This window comes from Dipodomys merriami, unplaced genomic scaffold, assembly GCF_024711535.1.
Source record: "Dipodomys merriami isolate MVZ:Mamm:240054 unplaced genomic scaffold, mDipMer1.0.p SCAF_8, whole genome shotgun sequence".
NCBI classification, from domain to species: domain Eukaryota; kingdom Metazoa; phylum Chordata; class Mammalia; order Rodentia; family Heteromyidae; genus Dipodomys; species Dipodomys merriami.
In genome coordinates this window covers 62362499-62390394 of record NW_027206401.1, presented here as the reverse complement: position 1 = coordinate 62390394, position 27896 = coordinate 62362499, and the positions used below count along the sequence as shown (strand labels likewise).

Below are 27896 nucleotides of genomic sequence, written 5' to 3'. Positions count from 1 at the left end.
TTCCAAAAGTGGTACTTCACTGGTGGCTCCAAAAATAAAACACAAAATTGCCACAGTTCCTAAAACGTTAGATATCACCTAGACAGTGGGTGACTTACATCTATAATCTTAGCTACCCAGGAGGCTGAGATCTGAGAATTGCAGTTTGAACCTGGCAGGAAAATCCATCAGACGCTTATCTCCAATTCACTAGCAAGAAACTGGAAGTGTCACTGTGGCTCAAGTGATAGAGTATTATCTTTGAGCAAAAAAAGAAAGAAAGAAAGAAAGAAAGAAAGAAAGAAAGAAAGAAAGAAAGAAAGAAAGAAAGAAAGAAAGAAAGAAAGAAAGAAAGAAAGAAAGAAAGAAAGAAAGAGAAAAAAGAAACTCAGGGAGAGTGCCCAGTTCCTGAATTCAAACCTCAGTCCAGGTACACATACACACACGCACACACCAATATTGGCTATGAATCTGGAGAGAATGAGAGAGGTCAGAAAGGAGTCTGAGAAGAAAACTGGCATGAAAATCTCAAAAAAGCCTCCATCTCCTCTTTTTTCCCCCATAATCTAAGTAAGATCTATGGAGTGCCAATCTTGTGCATGGCCGTTATTTCTCTTCCTTTTTACCAAGTCATTATTTATTTATTTAAATAAAATATATTTTTATTGTAAAGATACTGTACAGAGGGGATACAGTTACTTGAGTAAGGTGTCGGGCATTGTTACCCCTCCTTTGTTTTTCCCCTACCATCCCTTCCCTCCCCACCTCCCCAACTCCTCCCTCCCACCCCCAAGTTGTAAAGTTGGTTTTCAACATAGTGTCTTGTACATCTCATTGTTACAATGGGTCATCCTGTGTCCTTATTTCAGTTTTTGTTATTTCCCCTCCCCTCCCCACATGTATATACAAGATGCAGGGCACCGGAATCAAATACAGTGAAAACAGGGTCACTTCTAAGGCCGACTTCCTACAGGCACACTTGCCCTTGGTCTTGTCTGTCACCACCCCAATCCACTGGCCTAGGGGTGTGTCCACTGAGGCTGAGCCAGTACACAACCACACAGACATCACCCTGTGCACAGGAGCCTGCAGACTGTGAACAGTGTCAGCACACATGCTCACGTGATGTCCCTGCCCACCCCACAAGGCCCTGGAGCTCCTGATCCATCCCATCTTCCTGAGGCCAAAGGCATCTTCTATTTCTCTTTCTTAAAAATCTCATCCTTTCATGAATTAACTTCCGGTCTGTGACTTCACAATGTACGTCTGCATGAAGAAGAACTCAGAGGCCAAGAATAAATATAAAAGTCCTGAAACTCAGCATCCTTATCATTTCTGGTATGTAAGTGATGTCATGGGAGATATATTCGGTGATGACATGTGGAGCCCAGCCAGAGGTCAGAGAAGCCAGAGTGGAAGTCGAAAAGTGGATCTTTGTCTTCCTCCCAGAACCAGTCTTTCAGGTAGACTTTTATTTTTTTTGGTGTTGGTACTAGGACTTGAACTTGAGCCATACCTCCACTCCTGAGTTTTTACAGGTTAACTGGAGAGAATAATTTCAGAACCCCTTTTCCCCTACTGGCTTCAAGCCACTACCATCAGATCTCAGCCTCCTGAGGAGCTAGCATGACAGGTGTGACACACCAGCACCCAGCCCAGATAGAATTCTTTTTCACCTTATCTGTCAGATTCAGCCTATTTTCACTAGCGTGATCACATTTGCTAATGTGATCATTTTCCACTCAGCTACGACATCCCCCAAGGTGAGCATGCTTCTAAAGTACAAATGTCATCTACCAAAACATACACCTATATCTTAAATACACCTCTGTCATTTTATACATCTCGTCATCCTAGCTCCTCAGGAAACTGAGATCTGAGGTTCATGGTTTGAAACCAGCTCAGGCAAGAAAGTCTGTGAAATTCTTATTTCCAAAGAACCACAAAAAAGCCAAAAATGGAGCTGTGGCTCAAGTGGTAGAGCACTAGCCTTGCACACAAAAAAAAAGCTCGGGGACAGCATCCAGGGTCATGCGTTCAAGCACAGACACACACAAAATCTGATATTGCAAAACCCAAATCTGCAAATCTGTATATCAGATTATTTGTTTTGCAAATTAATCCACCAAGGCATAGTTAAAATGTCAGATCCTTCATTTCTCTTTCCCTTCATCCACCTCCCCTCACAAATGATATGGGACACTTTTGACTTCTAACTGCTAAGCAATGCATAAGAAGCAGGTCACCTGTGCTCCCAAAGTCTATTGAAAAGCCAAATTCATTTCTTTGGAGACTGATAGCTAACTTCTTTCAATTTTCCCAGTGTGTGAGCTTTGATTTTGCTACCCAGGATGGGGAATTGTGGACAGCACCATCATGTACCTAAAAACCATATGAATTATTAATACCTTACAGAGTTCACCATCACACAACAGCCCTGCCTTCTATAGAAAGCAGCTTCTGAGGGAGACAAGAGCCAGCATGGAGGGAAAGAAAGGAGTAAAGTTGCTGGGGATGGGTTTCTCTGCTTCCTTTCCCTAGTACTCAGATTGATAGCTGCGGGGTGGGGGGGAAGGGGAGTGCCTTAAAAAGTTGGAGTAATTCTGACTATATACACAATAAATATCAATATTAAATGTTTATAGACAAAAGAAAAACCCCACCAACCTGGAGTGATGGAGCTATTTTTTGGAATGTTAGCACTCTGGCCCATGGTTTCCCTTATTTGCAATATCTAGTATATGTCTGAGTCAAGCGGAAAAGGTCAGATAAGTTGATGTTAGGGAAATGAACCCTAAGATATGTATTCAAATGTTTTTTTCTTTCATGCGATTGTTTCTAACACAGTTATAAGATTATTTCTTTGTTGCTTTGTAGGTCCCTCCCCCATGGTATAACCCCTGCTTTCACTGTATTTGATGTTGGTATAATTTGTGGAGGGGAAGGGGAAAACAAATCGTTTAAATAGGGATACAGGTGGACCCATTGCAACAATGAGATGTACAAGTCGTTATGTCGAAAAGGAACTTTACAACTTTGGTGGGGGGGGGATCGGGGAGGATTGGGTGGGGGGGCGGGGGGAGGATGGGAAGGGATGGGAAGGGGAAACAAAAGAAGAGGCTACAATGCTTGATAAGAAATGTACTCATTATCTTGTCCATGCAATTGTAACCCCTCTGTACAGTATTTTCACAATTAAAAAAAAATTCTCTTTAGGGGCTGGGAAGGTGGCTTAGTGGTAGTGCGCTTGCCTTGCATGCATAAGGCCCTGGGTTCGATTCCTCAGCACCACATAAGCAAAAAGAAAAAAGCCGGAAGTGGCGCTGTGGCTCAAGTGGTAGAGTGCTAGCCTTGAGCTGAAGAGCTGAGGGACAGCGCCCAGGCCCAGAGTTCAGGCTCCACGACCGGACCCCCCCAAAAAAAATTCTCTTTAAAAAAAAAAAAAAGAAAATTTCATCATTGGGGCTGGGAAGGTGGCTCAGTGGTAGAGTGCTTGCCTTGCATCATGAGGCCCTGGGTTCGATTCCTCAGCACCACATATGTAGGGAAAAACGCCAGAAGTGGCACTGTGGCTCAAGTGGTAGAGCGCTAGCCTTGAGCTGAAGAGCTGAGGTACAGTGCCCAGGCCCAGAGTTCAGGCACGACGATGGAAGAGGAGGGGGAGGAGGGGGGAGGAGGGGGGGGAGGAGGAGGGGGAGGAGGAGGAGGGGGAGGAGGAGGAGGAGGAGGAGGAGGAGGAGGAGGAGGAGGAGGAGGAGGAGGAGGAGGAGGAGGAGGAGGAGAAGGAGAAGGAGAAGGAGAAGGAGAAGAAGAAGAAGAAGAAGAAGAAGAAGAAGAAGAAGAAGAAGAAGAAGAAGAAGAAGAAGAAGAAGAAGAAGAAGAAGAAGAAGAAGAAGAAGAAGAAGAAGAAGAAGAAGATTTCATCTTTCTCTGAAACATGCAAGGTTCTTCACAAATGCAATCACACTAGCTTATATTTTCCAACTTGAGTTTTGTGGGCTTTGGATTTCCCTCTGCCCTCCTGGAGCTTCCTTGTGTATACCAACACACCAATGGGAACAGGAACAACGCAGCCTATCCTAATTAGGGTAAGTTGCAAATTACCTCACCGATGCTAACAGGGGCAGGAAGTGAAGGAAGGTTTCCTTTCTTGCAATTGTTAATATTCCCTTAGAAGCTCATGCAAGTTAAAACCTAACAAAAAGGGAAATGACAGCTCCACTGTTAAGTTGTCTCAAATGTCTACCTAAGACCAGCCCAGAATAGGCTGGGCTCAGGGCCACTAGGTAAGGTGCATGGGGTGGGCCACGAAAAATCAGGGAACCAAGAGTTAGGAGGCTGGGGTGATATCTAGACAAAAGCACACCTCAATTCTGGGCCTCAGTGGCTTCATCTCAAAATCTATATAATGACACCCACATTTTATTGAGATCATGGATTCAAAAATGTTTGGGGGCCGGGGGCTGGTGGCTCATGCCTATATCCTTAGCTACTCAGGAGGCTGAGATCTGAGGATCACGGTTCAAAGCCAGCCGCAGCAGGAAACTCTTATTTCCAATAAACCACCAGAAAACCGGAAGTGCACTGTAGCTCAAGTGGTAGAGCACTAGCCTTCAGCTGAAGAGCTGAGGGAGAGTGCCCAAGTCCAGAGTTCAAGCCCCATGACCGACAAAAAAAAAAGAAAAGAAAAGAAAGAAAATGTTTGTGGATCTATTAAGAAGTGACAATGCTCTATGGATGGCTGTTCATCTCAATTCTTACGACACTGTAGAAAACTGCGAAAATAAGAAAACATCAGGCAGTACTTCTTATTCCAGCAAAGCCTTTTTCTCTTCCCTGCCTCACTTCCCTTTCCTTTCTCTTGTCTCCCCCACCCCTCTAACTCTACCTTGTAGAAAAAAGCCAAGGTAACGATGTTCAACCACAGTCAATGTCAAAGTTAGATTGCCTCATTGATCACCTATGAAGTGTAGGAATCTGTATTGTATTATTAAGAAAAAATCCTATTGTGAGGAAACTCATCTTGTAAAGAAGCTTGAAGTTGAACTCTACTTCTGTTCATGCATCTTTTATTGAAGAAATAGGTATTCATCAAGAACTTGTAGCAGGGCAGTGGGATTTAGAAATGAGCAAGGGAAGTCAGGCGCCAGTGGCTCATGCCTGTAATCTTAGCTACTCAGGAGGCTGAGATCTGAGGATCGAGGTTCAAAGCCAGCCCGGGTAAGAAAGTCCGTGAGACTCTTATCTCCAATAAACCACTAGAAAACTGGAAGTGGCACTGTGGCTCAAGTGGTAGAGCACTCACCTTGAGCTGAAGAGCGCAGGGACAGCGCCCAAGCCCAGAGTTCAAATCCCATGACCGACCAAAAAGAAAAAAAAAAAAAAAGAAATGAGCAAGGAAGATGACCCTTTTCCCCAAAGAAGTTCCCTGTCCAGTGAGGGAGACAGACTTGCAGTTTTGTTTTGTTTGTTGTTTTGTTTTTTTATATAGCTTAGGAATGAGAAACCCAAGAACTGAAACCACTGGACTCTACCTGCAGTTCCCCTTCCATGATGCTGAGGAGCTGAATGAGATCCTCTCTAGATAACTCCAGAGATTTCTTAGGCTTTCGGTCACTTTCTCCAGATGTCTTGAGATGTCGTTTGACAGTTCCTGAAGCCATGACGTCTTCCTCCTTCCTATTTGATTTGTTCTTCTTTTTCACTTCTTCAGAGAGTCTTTTATCATCCTCATTGCTGATGATGGAGGACTTCGGGCAGGAGATGTGCCCATTCGATGAACTTTCACCCGCTTGGTTTCTGGATCTCATTCCCACCTAGAACACATGCAAAGAGGGAAAATCAAGAAAATAATTAAAATAATTCTGCCCACATACATAGAAACTTACAGCAACTTTACACTCTCAACAATAAAGACAAAAACAAAAGCTCAGTCTACAGTTAGCATTCCTTTACCTGTCATGGATATGTTATTAAAAATCTTTGAGAAAAAGCTGGATACTGGTGGCTCAATTCTAGATACTACTCAAGAGGCTGAGATCTGAGGAGCTCAGTTCAAAGCCAGCCCAGGCAGAAACATTTATGAGACCTTTTTTCTCCAATCAACCACCAAGTAGTGGGAAGTGGAGCTGTGGCTCAAGTGGTAGAAGGCTAGCCTTAAGGGAAAATGCTAAGGGAAATCATCCTGGCTCTGAGTTCAAGCTTCAGTACTGGCACAGAAAGAAAGAGAGAGACAGAAAGAAGAAGGAAAGAAAGAGAGAAAGAAAGAAAGAAAGAAAGAAAGAAAGAAAGAAAGAAAGAAAGAAAGAAAGAAAGAAAGAAAGAAAGAAAGAAAGAAAGGAAGGAAGGAAGGAAGGAAGGAGGGAAAGAGGGAAGGAGGGAAAGAGGGAATGAAGGAAGGTAGAAGGAAGGAAAGAAGGAAAGAAGGAAAGAAGGAAGAAGCAAAGAAAGAAACCTTTTTAAAATGTTAGGTTTCACAGGAGAATGATGAAAGGAATGGCATTGGTCAAGATGCATTGTTCTTATAAACTAACATGTTGAATTGAAATCCCTTTATAAAATTACTTAAAGATAATTAAACAAAATAGTTCAAAGAAAAAAAACATTAGGTTTAGGATGGAAAAATAGACACAGAATAATATTTCCTTTTGGATAGTAAGTATTCAATCCTTGCAGTGAATCTTGAAATCTAACATTCCTGCTCCATTTTTTTAACTAAACCCTTGTAGCCAAGTGGCCCCTCTGATGTGTATGTGAACCTTCTTGGAGCACACTACCTTTAAACAATGTCAGCGGAAGCAGGGTTGCGCATGCTGACACCCTGCTTCCGGTTCAGCCATGATTGCTTCTCAACTTCAGAGTTTCTTTGTGTTTCCCCACTGAACAAAAACTAGAGGTTCCTTTCTATGGAAGCCAGAGCACTTTGGAGCAGATCTCCTGTATTTCATCACAGCTTATTTGTAGGCTCACTGAAGCCTTAAGACAAATGAACTAAAGAAACAGAAGTGATGGATAGAGTTTCTGATGTAACTTATGACCCATTAAACCTCACAACCCAGACACAAGGGCTTCCCAAATGGGATTGTCTTTCTCCATAACTCCATTCCCACATGAACTCCTTTTTTTTTTTTTTTGGTCGTGGGGCTTGAATGCTGGGCCTGGGCCTTGACCCTCAGCTCTTCAGCTCAAGGCTAGTGCTCTACCACTTGAACCACAGCGCCACTTCCAGTTTTTTCTTCTTATGTGGTGCTGAGGAATCGAACCCAGCGCCTCATGCATGTAAGGAAAGCACTCTACCACTGAGCCACCTTCCCAGCCCATGAACTCCTTTTATTTGAAATAATTGGCTTGATAAGATCTTAAGAATGTTTGAAATGATGAATAAAATCATGATTTGACAACCTTAACTTATCAGTTCATAAAAAACCTCAGGCAATAATTTCCTAAAGCCCAAAAAGTCAAGTGATAAGATTATAAACTTAAACACAGCCTTAAGTATTTGTATCTGACTGACTGGATAATGTATTCTGTGTGTGTGTGTGTGTGTGTGTGTGTGTGTGTGTGTGTGTGTGTGTGTGTGTGTGTGTGTGTGTGTGTGTGTGTGTGTGTGTGTGTACTGGTCTTAGGGCTTGAACTCAGGGCTTCATGTTGTTGCTTGGCTTTTTCACTAAAGGCTAACACTCTACCACTTCAGCCACAGCTCTACTTCCAGCTTTTTGGTAGTTAATTGGGCATAACAGTTTCATGGACATTCACGGCCAAGCTGGCTTTGAACTGAGATCCTCAGATCTCAGCCTCCTGAGGAGATATGACTACAGGTGTGAGCCACCAAAGCCTGGTTTACTTTTTCCTACTTTTGTAGAGGAAATGGTGTGCCCACAACTCTCTTATACTCTATCACATTTGGCAAGATATATACTCTCTTTTATTTGTACAGTTATTACTGACTGTTAAGTGTTATACAGTGTCTGAAGCATATGGCTACCCTGGAAGTAGCTGCTATTATTCTTAGGTTTAATGATGAGACCAATAAGATTTAAAGAGATTAAATATACTTTTTTAATAGCAGTTACCTGCTGCAAAATTTCTAAAATAAGGAATCACTCAGAAACTTTGAGCGGAAAAGTCAGTATTGTCAGTATTAAGAGTACAAAGTACAGAAACAGGATGCAAAGTCTGAACAGCTAACATTACAAACTTATTGTGTTAAGAAGCTGGCAATGGAACAATAGTGAACATTAATCAAAGCTGGCTAAATCCAGCCTATTGTGCCTGCAGGACTATTAGGCAGGTATCAGGAAATACATTTGAGACTCAGTAGGGTGTGTGTGTGTGTGTGTGTGTGTGTGTGTGTGTGTGTGTGTGTGTGTGTGTGTGTGTGTGTGTGTGTGTGTGTGTGTGTGTGTGTGTGCTGGCAATGGAACAATAGTGAACATTAATCAAAGCTGGCTAAATCCAGCCTATTGTGCCTGCAGGACTATTAGGCAGGTATCAGGAAATACATTTGAGACTCAGTAGGGTGTGTGTGTGTGTGTGTGTGTGTGTGTGTGTGTGTGTGTGTGTGTGTGTGTGTGTGTGTGTGTGTGTGTGTGTGTGTGTGTGTGTGTGTGTGTGTGTTGCTGGTCTTGGGCTTGAACTCAAGGTCTGACTGCTGTCCCTGGGCTTTTTTTTTCTTCTCTCTCTCTCTCAAGGACATTATTCTACCACTGAGCCAAGAGCTCTACTTCTGTCTTGTTTAGTGGTTAAGTAGAAATTGAAGATTCACAGACTTTCCCGGCTGAGCTGGATTTGAATAGAGATCCTCAAATCTCAGCCCCCTGAGTAGATAGGATTACAGGCATGAGCCACTAGTGCTTTTTTAACAGTCATTTACATATCTATAGTTTGGGTTAAAAGGATAAACTTTTCCTTTAAAGAAAAATGTTAAGTAGTTGTACAAAGGAGTTTGACTTCATCATGTCCGTTTGTGAGTACACTGCATCTAGATGAATGTCACCCTTCCATCATCCTTTCCCAGCTCTCCTAGCCCTACCCACTCTCAGGTTACCTGGTTCCATTTTCACATGTGTACATTTTCGCCTGTGTACATTGAATATTATGACTGCATTTGCCTACCGTTCCTCTCTTCATTTATCTGCCCTCCTCCCACTTTCTTCACTCCCCTGACAAGCATGCTTCATTCCTGGTATTCATTTTTGTTAAACAGCAAGTTAGTTGTTCAAAGAATATACAACTGGAGTCCTCCCCTGGATATATCAAACTTTAGTCAATTTGCATATATCTGCATAATGTATGTTATTTAGATCTAACATCCACATATGAGAGAAAACATGTTCCTTTGTCCCACCAAGCCTGACCTGCTTCAGCTGTTTTTTTTCCAAATCCATCCATTTCCCCTCCTGATAGATCGTAAAGTTCCATTGTATATATGTATATGTAAGTTCCTTTTCATGTATAACTCCATTAAATATGTATATATATATATATATACATATATATATATTCTTGATGTATTCCTTCAGTGTAGTGCATCTAGTCTATTTCCATGCCAGTGCAGCAAAACATGGGTATGCAGGTGTCTTTACTATATTCTGACTTGTCATCTTTTGGATAAATGTCAAAGAATAGTCTTGCTGAATCAAAAGGGTAGTTCTATACTTAACTTCTTAAAGAATCTCCAAATGGCCTTCCATAGTGCTTGCAGTAGTTCCTATTCCAATCAATGATGTAATAGGGTTCCACCTTTCCCCTTCCAATCCTTGCCTGTATTTGTTATTGTTGTATTCTTGATGATGGCCATTCTAACTGAACTAAAATTTCAGTGTTGATTTGCATTTCCTTTATGACCAGACATACCAAGAATTTCTTCATATGGTCATTTTTACTTCTGAGCAGTCTTTTGCCCACTTTTGCCCACTTGCTAATTAATTGGGTTGTTGATTCTTTGGAGGCGTAGTTTTGTTTTTTTTTAATTCCTTGTATATTTGGTATTAGGCCTTTGTCAGAAATATAGCTGGCAAAGTTATTCTCCAATTATGTAGGCTGTCTACTAGCTTTTTGTGACTATCTGTAGAAACTTTTTATCTTGATGTAATCCCATTTTTTTCAACTCTCTCTTCTATTTGTTAAACCCCTAAAATTCTATTCAGGGAGCTTCCTGCCTATGCCAATAAGTTTTAATGTTTCTCTGAGAAGATAAACTGTTTGAAAGAAGCCAACAATGGCTAAGCAAGCAATTCATGCTTCTAACTCCCAGCTACTCAGAAGGTGGAGACTGGAAGAATGATAATCCAAATTGGCCCTGGCAGAAAGGACCAAGTGGTAGAACACAACCTAGCAAGGTCAAGGTCCCAAGTTCAAATCCCAATACTGTTAACCAAAAAGAAGCCGAAAATGCCTTTGCTCATCCCAATATACATCCTTGAAGAAAATTCTCAACAAGCAAACAGTCTCATGGAAAAGTCATATCAAATTTTGTAACTTAAAAAATCTGTGTTATTTGAGGAACAAATTCTTCTCTTAGTTCACGAAATATATCTACTTTTCCTCTCACAGTATTCAGTCAGCAGTACTCTGCATGGAATTTGCTGGTTAGAATGGAATGAAGAAAAGGAATAAGCAATGTGATTCTTTACCTCTTTCTTTTATCTATGGTCATCTCACCTCTTTCTTCCCTGTCCTCCCACTTTGGGCAGTTACCAGAGCATTCTCTCAGATGAGTATTATCACAGAAATCAGCAAGGGCAAACACTTCAGACTTACTTATGCTGAACTAGCAAGTATTTCTAAAGCATTTGAATGAGTGAAAAAGGAAACAAATGCAAAGGAAAAAAATCTATAGCAATTAAATACCCACTCGAGTTCCCAAGATTTTTTGGCTCTCCCCTATCTTAACCTTGAACTTTCTCTAGCCTTCAGTCTTCTGCAGTTGCTTCATATCAGATTGGTCCTTTCCTGTTATGATTCAATGTTGGTCAAAATACTCCCCATTCCCACCAACAAAAACTTTTCTGTATAAATTAGATTTGGCATTTTTACTATGCTTATCAGCATCTCAAATCCCCAGTCTCTGTCTCTTCCTTGTTTTACTTTCTCCATCCATAATTTCAAGAGCCTATTTGTACACAGGATGCAAAGCCACATTACAAAAAGTGTGTGCGTACTATTTTTTTCTATTTTAAAATTATAGAAATAGAAGAAAAAAGTATAAGCCAGATGCTGGTGGCTCACGCTTGTAATCCTAGCTACTCAGGAGGCTGAGATCTAAGGATCACAGTTCAAAGCCAGCCTGGGCAGGAAAGTATGTGAGACTCATCTCCAATAAACCACCAGAAAACTGGAAGTGGGTCTGTGGCTCAAGTGGTAGAGTGTTCACCTTGAGCTGAAGAGCTGAGGGAAAATGCCCAGACCCAGAGTTCAAGCCCCATGATGGACAAAGGGAGAGAGAGAGAGAGAGAGAGAGAGAGAGAGAGAGAGAGAGAGAGAGAGAGAGAGAGACAGACAGACAGACAGACAGACAGACAGACAGACAGACAGACAGACAGACAGACAGACAGACAGACAGACAGACAGACAGACAGAGAGGTATAAGACATAGTAAATAGGTAATGCAGCATTACAGAAAGGTCAGGGGCAAATAGAGATTCCAAATTATTATCACAGAGCTGTCCTCATTCTTTCTTGTAGGCATAAATGACAATACCTAAAGCATCAAAAGATAGAGGCAGAAGAAAACACCTGTCATCAGCGCATTTTAAAGTGGAGAAGACCAATCGCATCTACTATTCTTCATCGACACCAGATTATTTCCTGTGTGTATCTGATTTACTTGGTTAGGTCTATATATAAATACTCAAGTGTTTTTCATGATATTATCATTCACTCTAACTGCATATACTGCTCACAAATGTTCCTAAGCTTGCCCTAATTTTTAAATAAGTTTTTTATTGTGAAAATACCGTATAGAAGGGTTACAGTTTCATGAGCAAGGTAATGAGTACATTTCTTATCAATCATTGTTGCCTCCTCCTTTGTTTTTTCCCCCTATCATCCCTTCACTCCCACCTCCACAACTACAATCCCCCCCTCCCCGCCACCTTGCCCTAATTTTGTTGTTGTTGTTGTTGATCATGGGGCTTGAACTCTCACCTGGGCACTGTCTCTCAGCTCTTCAGCTCAAGGCTAGTGCTCTACCACTTGAGCCACAGTGCCACTTCTGGCTTTTTGTTTATGTGATGCTGAGGAATCAAACCCAGGGCCTCATGCATGTGAGGCAAGCACTCTACCACTGAGCCACTTTCCCAGCCCAGCCTAATTTTTTTTAATTCAACAATTCTCTTTAGTTCCTTTTATCCTATTAAATGTTTTATTTTTACTCTGATTATCTGCAGGTTCTTACTTATTTAAAATATTTATTCTACCAGGATGAACCAAGCTGGATGAGTTAAAATTTCCTTTAAATAATTTCAGGAAATGGTAGAATTAAAGAAAGAGTACTCTCAAAGTAACTGTACTTATGTTGAAGTCAAAAGGCCAAAGAAAACATAACTGTGGAACAATAGAAAAATATTATTCTTCCCCAGCCTAAAACTCTGGTGAAATGTTTTTTTTTTTTAATGAAGCTCTGTTTAATATCCTTCAAGGGTGATATCAGACCTATAAAACTTTTACAGAAAAAAAGGAGAAATAACAAGGGAATAGGTCAAGGAATTGTCACAAAATTTAAAAATCTTGTTGAATTAGCATCCTGAATCTGAAAAAAAGTACAACTTTAGATTTAAACTCCAGTTAATGACATGTAATTGGGGTCATGCAATATAGAGTGACCTTGTTTACATTTTGGTATAGATCCCAAATTGATTAAATCTTTTGAATAGTTGTTTTTTTTTTTTTTTTGGTCGGCCATGGGGCTTGAACTCGGGGTCTGGGCACTGTCCCTCAGCTCTTCACCTCAAGGCGAGCGCTCTACCACTTGAGCTACAGCGCCACTTCCAATTAAATCTTTTATCATAATGTCTTCTGCAGCGGCCCTGCCTGTCCTTCTGCTAGTATTCAAGATCCTCCATTTCAAAATCTTTTTATTTCCAGCCTTCGCGTCAAAACCTTGTTGATGCTTTTTTATTTACTGCTACATATTTGGTTTGATATTTTGATATATTTGTTCACAAATGTCTCTCCTAAGGCAGCCTATTCCTCGTTTTAAGTCTCCTTCAACTATTTCAACAAGTACCATCTTCCTTCCTCAGCAATGCCAAACACTTGTCCTCTACATCAATTACGTGACACATTATATTTGCTTACATGGCAAGCATGTCAACACACACACATATAATCTCTGAGGAGAGCTCATAAGACTTTTTCATACCACCCAAATAAGAATTAATAGGCATTATTTCATCACTTGAATGTGTTTATATACTGGAATATAGACCTCCAGAACTTTTGATTTTCAATAAATATAACTAGATACAAACATAATTACAATCAAGATGATTTAGATACATTTGCATCAAAAGCAATTTGGAGAACTTCTTAACACTAAGAAATACAATTTTTTATTAAAGTAACACCTACACTTAGTAAGAAATGTGATGCATTCAATATTTATGTTTATTTCCAATCTCCCCTGAAACATTACTACTACTACTACTACTACTACTACTACTACTAATAATAATAATAATAATAATAAGGACAGCATAAAGAGCTGGGTGCCAGTGGCTCACACCTATAATCCTAGCTACTCAGAAGGCTACGATATGAGGATCAAGGTTCAAATCCAAACCAGGCAGAAAAGATCTGAAGACTCTTATCCCCAATTAACCAACAAAGAGTCAGAAGTGGAACTGTGATTCAAGTGGTAGAGTGCCAGTTTTGAGTGAAAAATTTAAGGGGAAAATGCAGTCAAGAACTCACTGCATAGCCGGGCGCTGGTGGCTCACGCCTGTAATCCTAGCTACTTAGGAGGCTGAGATCTGAGGATGGCGGTTCAAAGCCAGCCCGGGCAGGAAAGACCGCGAGACTCCTATCTCCAATAAACCACCAGAAAACCAGAAGTGGCGCTGTAGCTCAAGTGGTAGAGCGCTCGCCTTGAGCTGAAGAGCTGAGGGACAGCGCCCAGGCCCAGAGTTCAAGCCCCACGACTGACAAAAAAAAAAAAAGAATTCACTGCATAGAACACAAAATGAAGACAAGTAAGGGAAGGGGGGCCTTGAAGGGGATGAGAACGTTGGAGTAGGTGGCACTGATCAAGATGCATTGTACTCACACACTTTGTTCCATGGAAACTCCTTTGTACAACTACTAACAGGTAATTTTTGAAATACACAAATAAATTTAAAATGAATTTAGGAATTTAGGAATGCCCAGGCCCTGTGTTCAAGCTCCAGTACCAGCGCACGCACACGTGTGCATGCACGCGCACACACACACACACACACACACACATACACACACACACAGAACAATAAAGAAATGTAGGAGGTCAGATCATAGGAGGTAAATAACATCAGATGAAACATGTCCACACAATTTTGGAGATTAGAGAGTGAATGGACCATGGATCTGACTTGGACCCCTACATAGTAGGGCAAACATCTTTCATTTTCCCAATGATGCTCAAGCCAAGGGCTAAGAGCGCCACGGGCAACAGGGCAACCAAAACATCCCAGATCACAGAACGTGAGTGGCCACAGCAAGATTCAAACTGATTCCTCCAGTGGGAAATGGGAGCTTCTTGCGTTGAATCCCTGGCATGTGCTACATTGGAAATGGTAGCCAGCATCCCTTTCACTGCTAGCCTCCTTCAGGAAACTGAGGCCCAACTAGCCAACGCGACTGGGGGTATTTGGGCTTAAGTGTCCTTAGGAGTTTCCTTATTTTTTTTTTGTACACATACCATGCTTGACTGTGGTCATGCCGCCTGAATGTCACATTATACCTCTTCTTTTTATTTCTGTATCCATGGCAGGGTTTTAATTCTTCCTTAACAGAAGTAATGGCCAGGTACAGTAGATCTCACCTGTAATTCACTTGAGAGTAGAGATTGGGAAGATCATGGTTTAAAGATACTGAGAACCCCTGCATCTCAATGAAGAAGCCACACTTAGTAGTGTTCATCTGTGGTCCCAGTGACTTGGGGGGCATAGGCAAGAGGATCATAGGTCAGGCCTATCCAGGCCAAAAAGAAAAAAAAAGCCCCTATTGGAAAATAACTAAAGAAAAAATGGCTGGTGGCATGGTTCAGGTAGTAGAGCATTTGCCTAGCAAGCACAAAGCCCTGAGTTTACATATTTATACTATTTTAATACATCTATTGATTTCTAGACACCATATGTCAATAATCACTGATGACTTAAAAAAGTAAGCTCTTCAAGCTGACGTGATTATAATCTCTAGTTGCCTGATCCATTTTCTACCTCTTCTTCGGACATTTGGATAGTAGTGGACCATGTAGATAGCACTGTAGTAAAGGGGATATTACCATTTCATTTAACTAAAGTCACTCGGCATCTGGAAAATAGCCAAACGCCTGCTTAGGCAGGACAGGAATGCCTTCCTGTTTTTCTTCACTCTTAAAAAGGCCCAGTCTCAGAATTGAATTAAGAATCCACGGTTTTCCTGTAATTGACAAGCCCAGAAAATTTCTGCAGCCAGAAAGATAAGCATCATAGCTTCAGCAGTCTATATTTGCTGCATTTTTCTTAAATGTTACCTTTGTCCCCCATACAATAATAATAGCTGACCTTCGCGGAAGAGCTCTTCATACATCGTGCCAAAGACAGCAGACAGTATCTCATGAAATGCTTGCTGCCAACCACCCAGTAACACAGGCACTGCACCATTCTACAGTCCTCATGAATCCACAGCCCCCTTCCATGCAGCTGAAATAAGTTTCGACAACGGAGATTCAACCCCCAAGAAACCTCAAACACACATACACTACTAGAAAATCCTACTACCTCAACAGACTTTCTTCTATGACTTCTAATCACATAATGCCTTACCCTCCAAAGACCACATCTTTACCCTCTCAGTCCTTTCGATTGCCTTTGTCCTCCATGAGGAAGGTTTCCAAAGAATCTAAAAGGTAATGCTTCCCTGACTGATTTGAATTTTGAATTTTGTTTTTGTTTTTGTTTTTGTTTGGTTGGTCATGGGGCTTGAACTCTGGGCCTTGGTGCTGTCCCTCACTCTTCAGCTCAAGGCAAACGCTCTACCACTTGAGCCACAGTACCACTTCCAGTTTTCTGAGTGGTTTATTGGAGATAAGAGTCTCATGGACTTTCTTGCCTGGGCTGGCTTTGAACCATGATCATCAGATCTCAGCCTCCTAAATAGATAGGATTACAGGCATGAGCCACCAGCATCCAGCTGAATTTTGAATTTTTAAATTTTTTCTTCATTTTTATTTTGAGAGCTGGTACTGGGACTTAAACTCAGGGCCAGGTCACTCTCCCTTAGCAGTTTGCTCAAAGCTGGTGCTTTACCATTTGAGCCAGAGCTCCACTTGTGGCTTTTTTTGGGTGGTTATTTGGAGATGAGAGTCTCATAGACTTTTCTGCCCAAGCTGGCTTTGAATTGTGATCCTCAGATCTCAGCCTCCTGAGTAGCTAGGATTCTAGGCCTGAGCCATTGTCACCTGGCAATTTTGATTTTTTAAACTAGAAAGCTCACTGAGAGCTTGACTGGTGTGTTGGCTCAAATGGTAGAGAACTAGCTTTGAGACAAAAAGCTGAGTAAAAGACAAGGCCAAGCCCTAGTCATTGGTACACACACACACACACACACACACACACACACACACACACACACACACACAGACTTAGGAATGTAACATTTGTTATGACAACTGGATAGGAACTGAACTAATTTTTTCACTAATTCTAGTTTCTGGGTTAACTAATAATTCAATAAAGACTGCTATGAAAAAAAAACCTCATGTTGGAACACAAAGTTTGTCTTTCTATAGAAAGTATTCTGAAGCAATTTTACTGCATTTTCAAGGAACATGATGCAATTCCCGGCGGGAGGCCCATGTCAGCCTCCACAGGAGAAAGACATGCCGAGGTTCAGTGACATCACCATCACAGGCTGTCAAGGGAACAAATGAAATCCTGACCTGCCCACAGCATCTGTGAACCGACCATGACTTCACGACCTCTCATTGCCTGCCAAGTGTCAGCTGTGCTCAGGTGTCCTATAAATGCCTTTCCTTTCAAATCCCTAGAGTGTTTCTTAGCAGGGAAAGAGTCACCGAAGTCAGTGGTAATGAACAGAGTCAAGCTATGACCCCCTCCTGTCTTCCGTTCCAACCCCGAGCACTTCTTGTTTTATATTAAATCAAAGTAGGGGGCATCTAGATTGGAAACAGAACAGGACTTCACTTTATAGACTAAGTAAGGAGACAAGTAATAACCTATTCCTGTAATGAATGCAGCGGGAACCACCTCATTGTTGACGTGACGTTGAAGGACGTTTGTCACTCTACTACTCTACTGACAGGCCATGGTGTGTGGTTCAGTGTCAATCAACCGATGTTCATAAACTCAGTTTCTACGTGAACACAAACTCTGGCAAAAGTCCTAATGCTGGGGAACTTTGTGAGGAGTGACTTAACTTGTGAGAATAGCTCAGTTTGAAGAGCGACTTAGCCTGTGAGAATAGCTCAGTCTGGGTACTGCTGGTTCCTTTCTATAACCTTAGTTACTCAGGAAGCTGAGATCTCAGGAGGGCAGTTTGAAGCCAGCCTGAGAAGGCAAATCTCAGAGCTTTTTGTCTCTAATTGACCAGCAAAAAGTCAGGGGTATGGCTCAGGGGGGTAGAATGGAGCCTTGGGGGAAATGAACCAATACTGGCATCAAAAACAAAGGCAAAAACAAAAACCACCTTTATCTACAATGCCATGGCACAAGGCAGACATTTCAGGCTCAGTATGTGATCAGAAAGTATGTAAGAAAATGAATCAGCACCTTTTCAAATCACTTTTTCAGAGGCATTATGACCCTCACCACCATTCCTGTCTCCCTTTCCCCAGCAGATCACCCATCCCCCCAGTAGACCTCCAATTATAATATCTTAGGCTTTCTTTTCCTAACTGACTCAACTTTCCTGAAGAAATTTACCTTGTAACTCCAGGAATCAAGAGGGCTGCATCTCTAACCCCCACATGTATTCTGTAACTGTGGACAAGTTAGCTTTCCAGCTGTAGCTTCCTCATCTGTAAAGTGGGGATAAGTGCATGTAGTGCTCAGAAGAGCTCTCCTTATGTGCACAAACCTGCTTCCCAGCAATATAGCTGCAGGAAGCATTCACCTATCTATGGTGGAGTAGCTGTTGAGATCAGCAGACACTTCTACATACTACTATAGAGTTAACATTGAGAACAAAACCATTTTATTTTCAACTGTGGGCATATAACAGAATTAGCAAATGTTTTTGCAGAGGCAAAGACATTGACTATGTTAGATTTTGCAGGCCATCTGGTTTCCATTGCTTCTTATCTAATTCTGCTACTATAGCACAAAGGTAGCCATTGACAATACAGATGTCACCAAGGTGGCCAGATTTGACCTGTGGCTCTCAGCTTCCAACACTGACCCAGGTTGTATAAAAAACAATGGATACATGGATGAATGAATAGATGGATGCAAGGATGGATGGATGGATGGGTGGGTGGATAGATGGCAGGATAGATGGAAGGACAGATGGATGTATAGATGGGTATATGGATATATGGATGTGTACATGGATGGATGGGGTGGTGGATGGATAAATGGATGGATGGATGAATGGGTGGATGGATGGATGGATGAACGGGTGGATGAATGGATGGATGAATGGGTAGATGGATGGATGGTTGGGTGGGTGGATGGATGGATGGGTAGGTGGGTGGGTAGATGGATGGGTAGGTGGGTGGTTGGACAGATGGGTAAGTGGGTGAATGGATGGATGAATGGTTGGATGGATGGGTGAGCAAATGGTTTGGGTGGATGGATGGGTATATAAGTGGGTTGGTAGATGAGTGGGTGGATAGGTGGGTAAATGGGTGGTTGGGTGCGTGAATGGGTAGCTGGATGGATGTATATGTTGGTGGGTAGAAAGGTAGGTGGATGGATGGATGGGTGGGTGGATGGATAGTAGGTAGATAGTAGGTGGGTGGATAAATGGAAGGATATAAACATGCATGCATTTAGGCTGGAAGAAATGAAAATGACTTCTTTCACTCCTCACTCCGTTTGTAGTAATCACAAAGGGTTGAAGAGCTCAGAACAGAACCAGGAAAAGACAGTGGGGGAGGTATGGTGTGAGCCCGGCCATCCTCTTCTTTCTTCCCAATCGGCCTTGAGAAGAATGCACATAAAAGGAAAGGAATTCCCACAGAGCGTGAGCAATGGAAAGTGAACAAACCTGACAGTTTCATGGCTAAAACGTGAGAGGATTCTCCCAGATTTTAGCTGGAACATTGGCATATGCAGACAGCAGATAGAAGTCAGGCCGCTGACACCTCCAGAAAGGAGGTCACCAAGACGAAGGCCCACACACAGTATATGGAGACATACAAAAATGACCAATATCCAGTTGCTGGTGTTTCCCACCTGTAATCCAAGTTACTTAGGCTCAGAAGGCTGAGATTGGAGGACTGAAGTTCAAAGCCAGACTGAGCCAGACTCATCTCTCCCATTCACCAGCAAAAAATAAAGCCCCACACAGAAGTGGAGATGTGATTCAAGTGGTAGAGCACCAGCCTTGAATGAAAAAGAGAGCTCAAAGCCTTGAGTTCAAGCCCCAGTACTGGCACCAAAGAGGAAAAATGGTCAAGTGCCCACCGGCAGCTTAGAGAGGCAGCAATATGCTAAAAGATAACCCATCAAGGCAGAGGCTGCAGACTTCCAGAACAATCAAACTGAAGCCGAAATGAAAAACACAGCTCGCTCAAGGAAGGGACCCTCGCATGGAGGCGAAACGGAAAAGATTAGACAGGTGAGAGAGATGGTGACCTGGTAGAGACAAAGTGTCTCTCCCTTCTTGAAGACCCAAGGAAACTGAGATAAGCCCTCAGAGAAACAATGCCCCCAGGACCCTCACAGGGCATAGAAGCCCCTCCCCTTGGGGTAAGGGAGACAGAGAACCAATCACATGTCAGAACATATGAGGCTTGCCCAAAAGGACTATAAAAGAACCCTAGCCAGGCACTGGTGGCTCATACCTGCCATCTTAGCTACTCAGGAGGCTGAGATCTGAGGATGGCAGTTCAAAGCCAGCCCGGGCAAGAAAGTCTATGAGATTCTTATGTCCAATTAAGCACCAAAAATCTGGAAGTGGTGCTGTGGCTCAAGTGGCAGAGCACTAGCCTTGAGCTGAAGAGCTCAGGGACAGCCCAGGCCCAGAGTTCAAGCCCCATGATTGATAAAACAAAACAACAACAAAAAAAACTGGTTATAGGTTTTATAAACCATAAAGTACTAGAGAAAGTTCAAGCTATGTTGGCAAAGTTTTCCTTTAAATCTCAGCTTTGTGCTTCCTACAAAAAATAATAAATTAGACATTTATGGAGCCTGGAAGCAACCAGAGCCTGGGAACTTTCCAAGGACCAAGATAACAAAATGGCTCCAGCGTCTCTCGGAGGAAGCTGACAGAGAGCTTGCTTGGGATAGAATAGTTGGGAAACTCAGCTCCAGAGCTCTCCATTGCTCTCTCTGCTCCTCCTCACCCTCTTGCTTCCCACCATGCTCTTCTCTTAACCCCTTTCCCTGGAATTCTAAAAATGAGATGCCAAGAGAGGAAGCACGCCTGTAGTCCTAGCTACTCAGAAGGCTGAGATCTAAGGATCTTGATTCAAAGCCAGCCTGAGCAGGTGAAACTCCTATCTCCAATTAGTTGCCAAAAAGCCAGAAATGGAGCTGTGCCTCGAATGCTAGAGTATTAGCCTTGAGCAAAACTCAGGAAATAGCATCTAGGCCTTGAGTTCAAACCCCAGGACCAGTACCAAAAAAAAAAAAAAAGAGGCTAGTGATCCCATTGTGCTCCAGCACCAGCTTCCTTAAAGTATGCCCCAAGCTCCAACCCCATTCCACACCCATCTACTCTTTACACTGTATTGTTAGTCCATTCTTCAAACGCAAAGTCATTTCTGGGAAAGAATGGAAAAGAAGTAAATGGTGCCAGGCGCCAGTGGCTCATGCCTATAATCCTAGCTACTCAGGAGGCTGAGATCTGAGGATCATGGTTTGAAACTGGCCTAGGCAGGAAAGTCCATAAGACTCTTCACTCCTAATTCCAATTAACCTGCAAAGAGCCTGAAGTGAAGGTGTGGTTCAGTACCACAAGTGGTAGAGTACCAGCCTTGAACAAAAAAATCCAACCAACAAGCAACTCCTAATTCCAATTAACCTGCAAAGAGCCTGAAGTGAAGGTGTGGTTCAGTACCACAAGTGGTAGAGTACCAGCCTTGAACAAAAAAATCCAACCAACAAGCAAGACGGCAAAGCTGAATGCAAACCACAGTACTAGAGCACAAGGTGTGTGTATGCATTTGTGTATTCACCATAACACATTCACACACACAAATAAAAGTGGAACTTTCTTCCCTCTCGAGATATTTAACTCCCAAGTTCTCTTCATTATGCACAGTACCAGCTCCCTCTTCTGAGCCTTTGTCCAGTCTTCCTTTCTTGTACAGCTATTGGCCCCTGTTCACATCCTAGGCATAACTTGTCTCCCAAAGCCTGAGCTGAGTGGGGGGTGGGGGGGAGGCAGGCTGACCTAGGGCTATCCCAGCGTCCTGTGGGTGGAAATTCCCTGGAAAACCCAGCACTGGAGGCTCACGCTTATCATCCTAGCTACTCAGGAGGTGGAGATCCAAGGATGGTAGTTCAAACCCAGCCCAGACAAAAGTTTATGAGACTCTTATCTCCAAATAATCACCCCCAAAACAAAACCAAATCCAGAAGAGGAGGTGTGGCTGCAGTGGTAGAGCATCAGCCTTAAGTGGAAAAGCTAAGCAAGAGTGCCTATGCTCTAAAACCTGGCATAGAGGGCCCCCCCCACCGTGTCTAGGGGCCCCTGAAGCACCACGGGGAGGGTTTGTAAGCACAGACTCCCTACCCAGAGTTTCGGATTCTGTGGGGTTATGGTGGGGCCTGAGAAAGAACATTTTCTAATCAGTTGCTGGTGATTCTGAGGACACTGCATTGAGAAAGAATGTTCTAGAACAAGGTACCACTATATCCAGTCTAGAATATTGTAGAGGCCTAACTGTGCCATCACAACTCTCCACCCTTCCTAAGACTAATGAGAAATGCTGGGCTGCACTGAATTAAAAAAAATAACGGTAACTGTTTACAGGAACTGATTACATGTCACATTATCTTTTATTTTTACTAGTGTGACAGTTCAAGTAAGGTCTTAGGCACTGGGACCAACTCTGTTTCCACGTATTTACTATTCTATCTGTTCTGTTTCTTCTTGCACCCAAAAGAAAAACAAAAGCTGTTTCAAGAAGCAAGGAGAGATTATTTTGTTCATAGGAATTTGATACACAAAGGCTCTGCCAGTTTCTCTTCTTTATTATCCCACCCTTCTTCTCTATTTGGGACTGGGTCCCTTCTGGACAAGCCTGAATGGCAAACAAAAATTGGTGGGAGGGAGATGGGGAAGACTTGGTTGGGAGTTGACAAAGAAACCCAGAGGTGGCCAGGCACCTGTGGCTCATGCCTGCCTGTAATTCTAGTTCCTCAGGAGACTGAGATCTGAACATTGAGGTTTGAAGCCAGTTCGGGCAGGAATGGTCACAAGATTCTTATAGTTCATTAACCAGCAAAAAGGCAGAAGTAGAGGTGTGGCTCAAGTGGTAGAGCACCAGTCTTGAGAGTGTGTAAGGCCCTGAGTTCAAGCCCCAGTACTAGTAGGAAGGAAGGAATGAAGGAAGCAAGGGAGCAAGGAAGGAAGGAAGGAAGGAAGGAAGGAAGGAAGGAAGGAAGGAAGGAAGAAAGAAGGAAGGAAGGAAAGAAAGAGAGAGAGAGAAAGAAAGAAAGAAGGAAGGAAGGATCAAGGGAGGGAGGGAAGGAGGGAGGGAGGGAAAGAGAGACCGACAGAAGAAAGGGAGATGCAAAGGAAGAAGCTGTGGTCCATCCCCAAGTATGACCAAGGACCAGCTGACTTTCTAAGAGAAAAAAGAATGTACTCCTGGACGAAGCCCCCGGGGACATGAATAAAGAGCATGATGCAAATAAGAGTGGCTCTGTTGAGCTGGAACCTTCCTTTGCTAACTGGCACTCAGGAGACAGGGGACTGTGCGGAGAACTTCGTTAGAAGTTGTAGAGCCATCAATAGCGCTGTGCCCACCAGCTCAGGAGCAGGAAGTGGTTAGAGAGCCCATAGCCCCTCACCCCAATAGGCGCCACTTCTCAAATTTACCTGACGGAAAGGTAAGAGAAAGGGGAGGTTTTGTAACAGTTTAGGTGTAAATGAGGACAAGGATAACACTGGGTTTGCACTATTAAACCCTAGACTTTTTCAACTTGAAGCCTTATGTTATGTTTCAGTCCACAAATTCTTTTTCTGCATTATAATACTGCCTAACAAGACCATCTAGGGTGCAGGGATATGCGAAAGAAATGTCATAGGTCCAGACAGTAGTCTCTAATTATTTTTTTCAGAACTAGAGTTTGAACTCAGGGCTGAACCCTTGATAGGCAGATACTCCTTTGCTTCTGTTTTGTATTGTTTTAATGCTGGTACTGGGGCTTGAACTCAGGCCCTTATACTCTCATTTGCCTTTGTTGTTCAAGATTGGCACTCTAGAGCCACACCTCTATATTTAACTTTTTGCTGGTTAATTGGAGGTAAGAGTATCTGGAATTTGTCTGTCTAAGCTGGCTTAGATCCTAATCCTCAGATCTCAGCCTCTTGAGTAGTTAAGATTACAAGAGTGAGCTGAGCCCAATTAGGCAGGCACTCTTATCTTTTAAGATGTACTCTTAGTTCTATTTGTTTTTACTAGTTCAGTCTGCTTATAAAATATGTAATAAATCCCAAAGGATATATATGTATTTGGGGGGTCAGTTATGGGGCTTGAACTGTGGGCCTGAGTGCTGTCCCTCAGCTCTTCAGCTCAAGGCTAATGCTCTACAACTTAAGCCACAGTGCCACTTCCGGTTTTCTGGTAGTTTATTGGAAATAAGTGTCTCACAATCTTTCCTTCCTGGGCTGGCTTTGAACCATGATCCCTCAGAACTCAGCCTCCTTAGTAGCTAGGATTATAGGCATGATCCACTGGTGCCTGGCTGTATATGTATTTTTAAGTGCTGTGTTAGTCTCACAATGTTTTCAGTATAAATTATATCCCCAAATGAATGTTGGATGTATATATGTTATAATAAACATTATTCAACTTATTATAAGTAACTACGGTGAATACCCATACTCCTCCTAAGGGCTTCTCATGTAACAATTCATCTACCAAACACTTCACTCTCTTTATAAAATAAAGGACACCTGATACAGTTTAACAGCATTCTTTGTATCTGAGAATTCACTAGACCAGATTCAGAGTCACTCTTGAGGTGATAGGAAGTTAGAAGCGTGCAAAGACAAGCCTAAAGGGCAGGACAAAAATGCAAGCTTTGCAAACTGAGTATGAGTTGGAGTGGTGGTATTCCTACTGGTCCCTAACAGATGACCAAACTCCTCCCAGGAAGAGCACAACCACTGGCACATTGGAGGACCCAGGAAAACTTCAAAATGAAGGACAAGCTGGACGCTGGTGCCTCACACCTGTAATCCTAGCTACTCAGGAGGCTGAGAGCTGAGGACCACCGTTTGAGATCAAACAAATCCTCAAGACTCTTATCTTGGCACTACTTTGAGCCAAGGAAAAGCTTCAAGCCCTGAGTCCATGCCCCAGTACCAGCCATACCCAAAAGAGTAGAGGAAAATATAGCCAGGTATTTATTCTGTGTGTCACAAAACACAATGGGTTAACTTAGGAAAGTTGCACATTCTAAGAAACTACACTGCACTGACATTTTCATCCCTCATTTTTATCTTCCATATCAAGGGAAAACATAGTGAGCTTTAGTGGTATCCATGGGAGCTAAATACTGGGAGCAAGGGCAGAGAAAGTTCAAGGGGCGTTGTATAGTTACCCATCAAGAAAGGACAGACCAGGTTATTTTTAATGTTGGCTATATTCCTATAATTTTTAATGCCTAAAAAAAAAAGTAAGACATACATAAATAGTAAAGTCTGTTTCTTGTGTAGCCATGAGAAAAAACAGTTTCCCAAGTCATTTGACACCACCTTCTTATTTTGTTGCCATCTTATTTTCATCGATTGCCATTCAAGCCAACAAAAACGCTCCAAGTGAACATTTTCCAAATTTGTCACCAGGGAGGGATTTGTCACCAGGAAGAGTGTCCCTTTTCCCTTCTTGCTCTTGTTTTCTGTGCACCTCTGTTTTCAGTATACCAGATGACTCACTGGCCACACGATGCAAATAGAATTGCTTTTCTAAGAGTTAGTGTTTGCCCTCACTCATCTATATTCTCTTTTCTAATGACTCTTGTGGCCAAGGATGAAGATTTACTAGGCCACTGACAAACCAGAGTGACTATGTGGCACAGCCGGCAAAGAAAGGGTTTTCCCCCACCCACCACCTGAGAACAGCCAGCTGCCCAGGGTAGAATCAGCCTGTCATTCCAGACTTATGATCTAACTGAGCTAATGGGCCTGGATACCCCTATGTGCTTTTCTACATTTCTTCTCTAATATGCCCCATAGCTGGGAAGAATAAAAGAAAATTCACCCAATAACTGGGAGAAGAAACAGAAAAGACAAAACACCTAGCCAGGCACCAGTGGCACCTGCCTGTAATCCTAGCTTCACAAGAGTCTGAGATCTGAGGATCTTGATTCAAAGCCAAACCAGACAGACAAACTGGAGACTCTCATCTTCAATTAACCAGTAGAAACTTGGAGGTGGAGATGTGATTCAAGTGGTAAAGTGTCTTGAGCAAAAAAGCTAAGGGACAGCTCCTGGATGCTGAGTTCAAGCCCCAGAAAAGTAAAGTGTGCCTGCACGTGTGCGCGCGCAAACACACACACACACACACACACACACACACACACACACACACACACACACACACACACACCCCAAAAACACCAAATTCTAAACCTCAGAAGACTTCCATGGGGTAGTTTGGGGATTTCTCAGAAAACTAAACATAGAAACACAGTTTCCCTATGATCCATCCATACCATTCTTGGTCATCTACCCAGCACATTACAAATCAGGATACAGTAAAGAAACTTGCACATTCATGTTCATTTCTATAATAATTCACAATAGCAAAATATGGAAACAGCCCAGGTGCTGAACAATGGATGAGTGCATCAATAAAATGAGGTATTATACACAATGGAATTTTACTGATCCATTAGAAAAAATAGTATTATGTCATGTGCAGGGAAATGGATGGACCTAGGACCATCCTAAGTGCATGTTTTCTCTCAAATGCAGAAACTAGATCTCATAGGCAAGCATACATGATAACTTATACAGCTCTCCATGCATTTGTACACAAACAAACAGACTCAAGGAAGGCATACTTAGGAGAGGAACCTAAAGGCATAACTCCTCTGAACATCTAAAGTACTATATATCAAAATAAATTCCAAGAAATGGAAACATGTTTTCTTTGATCCCCTCCCCCTTTTGGTGGTGGGAAAAGAGGGAACACTGGAAGGGAGGGGAGAAGGGTGAGCAAATGCATCCTTAATCAATATACACTATTGTAGAATATGAAGTAAGCAACTTAAGGCCAGGGATGGGAGCAGAAAAAAGGGAAAAGCAAAGGAAAGGGTGATATTGCCCCAAAAGCATTGTACTCATTACCTGACTTCTGAAATTGTAACCCCTTTGTACAATTCCTTCAACAATAACAAAGTTAAAAAAAAAAACATTTCTCTTGCCCTGTGTGAAAGATAGTGACACATGTGAATTATATAAAAGTAGTTTCTCTTCCTAAGGATTATAAAGAGCAGGTGTTTTGCTTGTGCTAAAATCCTAGCCAGAGACACAGATTTAAGTGTTTTCCATTTATTTATAGATTCTACTTAGAATATAAACTAATTTTACTCTGTGCTTGATAGATCACTTTGATTTCACCCACACAATCCCACTGTTCTAATTAGTTTCATTACCTGCATATTTATAAATACCATATCTTTCCTGTGAATGTATCATTGAAAAGAAAATTTTACAGTTAACCTTTTGTGGCCACTATAATTTATTGCTCAAGATGGTGCGTGCTGTAATATCAGTTATTCAAAGGCTGAGAACTAAAGATTGTGGTTCAAAGCCAGCCCCAGAAAGAAAGCCAGTGGTACACAGTCTTGAACTCAGGGCCTCAAGATCTTGTTTGCCTTTTTTGTGTAAGGCTGGCACCTTACCACTTGAGTCATACCTCCACTTTCAACTTTTTGCTGGCTAATTGGAGATAAGAGTCTCATGGAATCCCCCCCAAGCTGGTTCTGAACCATGATCCTCACATCTCAGCCTCCTGAGTAGCTAGGATTGTAGGCATGAGCTACTAGCATCTGGCTAGCCATTGACTTTTGAAGAAGAAAATTACATCAGACAGCAAATGGCAATTCAGATGTCCCTAATATTCTGTTCACTTTTCTCTAGAGAAGTTAATTCATTGGAGATCTTTTTCTATTTTTGTCTTGGACTATAAATGAGTGGGAAACCATTTGGGGGATTAATTTAGACAAAATGAGAACTTAAGAATCAGATCTTCTAGAAGTAAAAGTATAGCTTTGAAGTCTAAGTTTCTACCCATTCCAAATAGGCTTTCATCAAAGATCCTCACTCAGCTGGTTCTAGAAGTCTCCAAGGGTGAAAGCGAGTAGTCA

The 27896-nt window shown here is 42.3% G+C and overlaps 1 protein-coding gene across 5 annotated transcripts in view; it reads right to left on the bottom strand.

The window, feature by feature from the left end:
• Filip1 (filamin A interacting protein 1) overlaps nt 1–27896 on the bottom strand; it is a 200765-nt gene that overhangs the window by 116476 nt on the left and 56393 nt on the right. For 3 of the 5 annotated variants that reach the window (XM_070010843.1, XM_070010842.1, XM_070010841.1), the window contains exon 2: nt 5514–5795. The exons of the other annotated variants lie outside the window; for them this stretch is intronic. In XM_070010843.1, the coding sequence (XP_069866944.1) occupies nt 5514–5789 (276 nt within the window). In that variant the 5' untranslated portion in view covers nt 5790–5795. The remainder of the gene's footprint in view (nt 1–5513; nt 5796–27896) is intronic. 5 annotated transcript variants of the gene reach the window in all.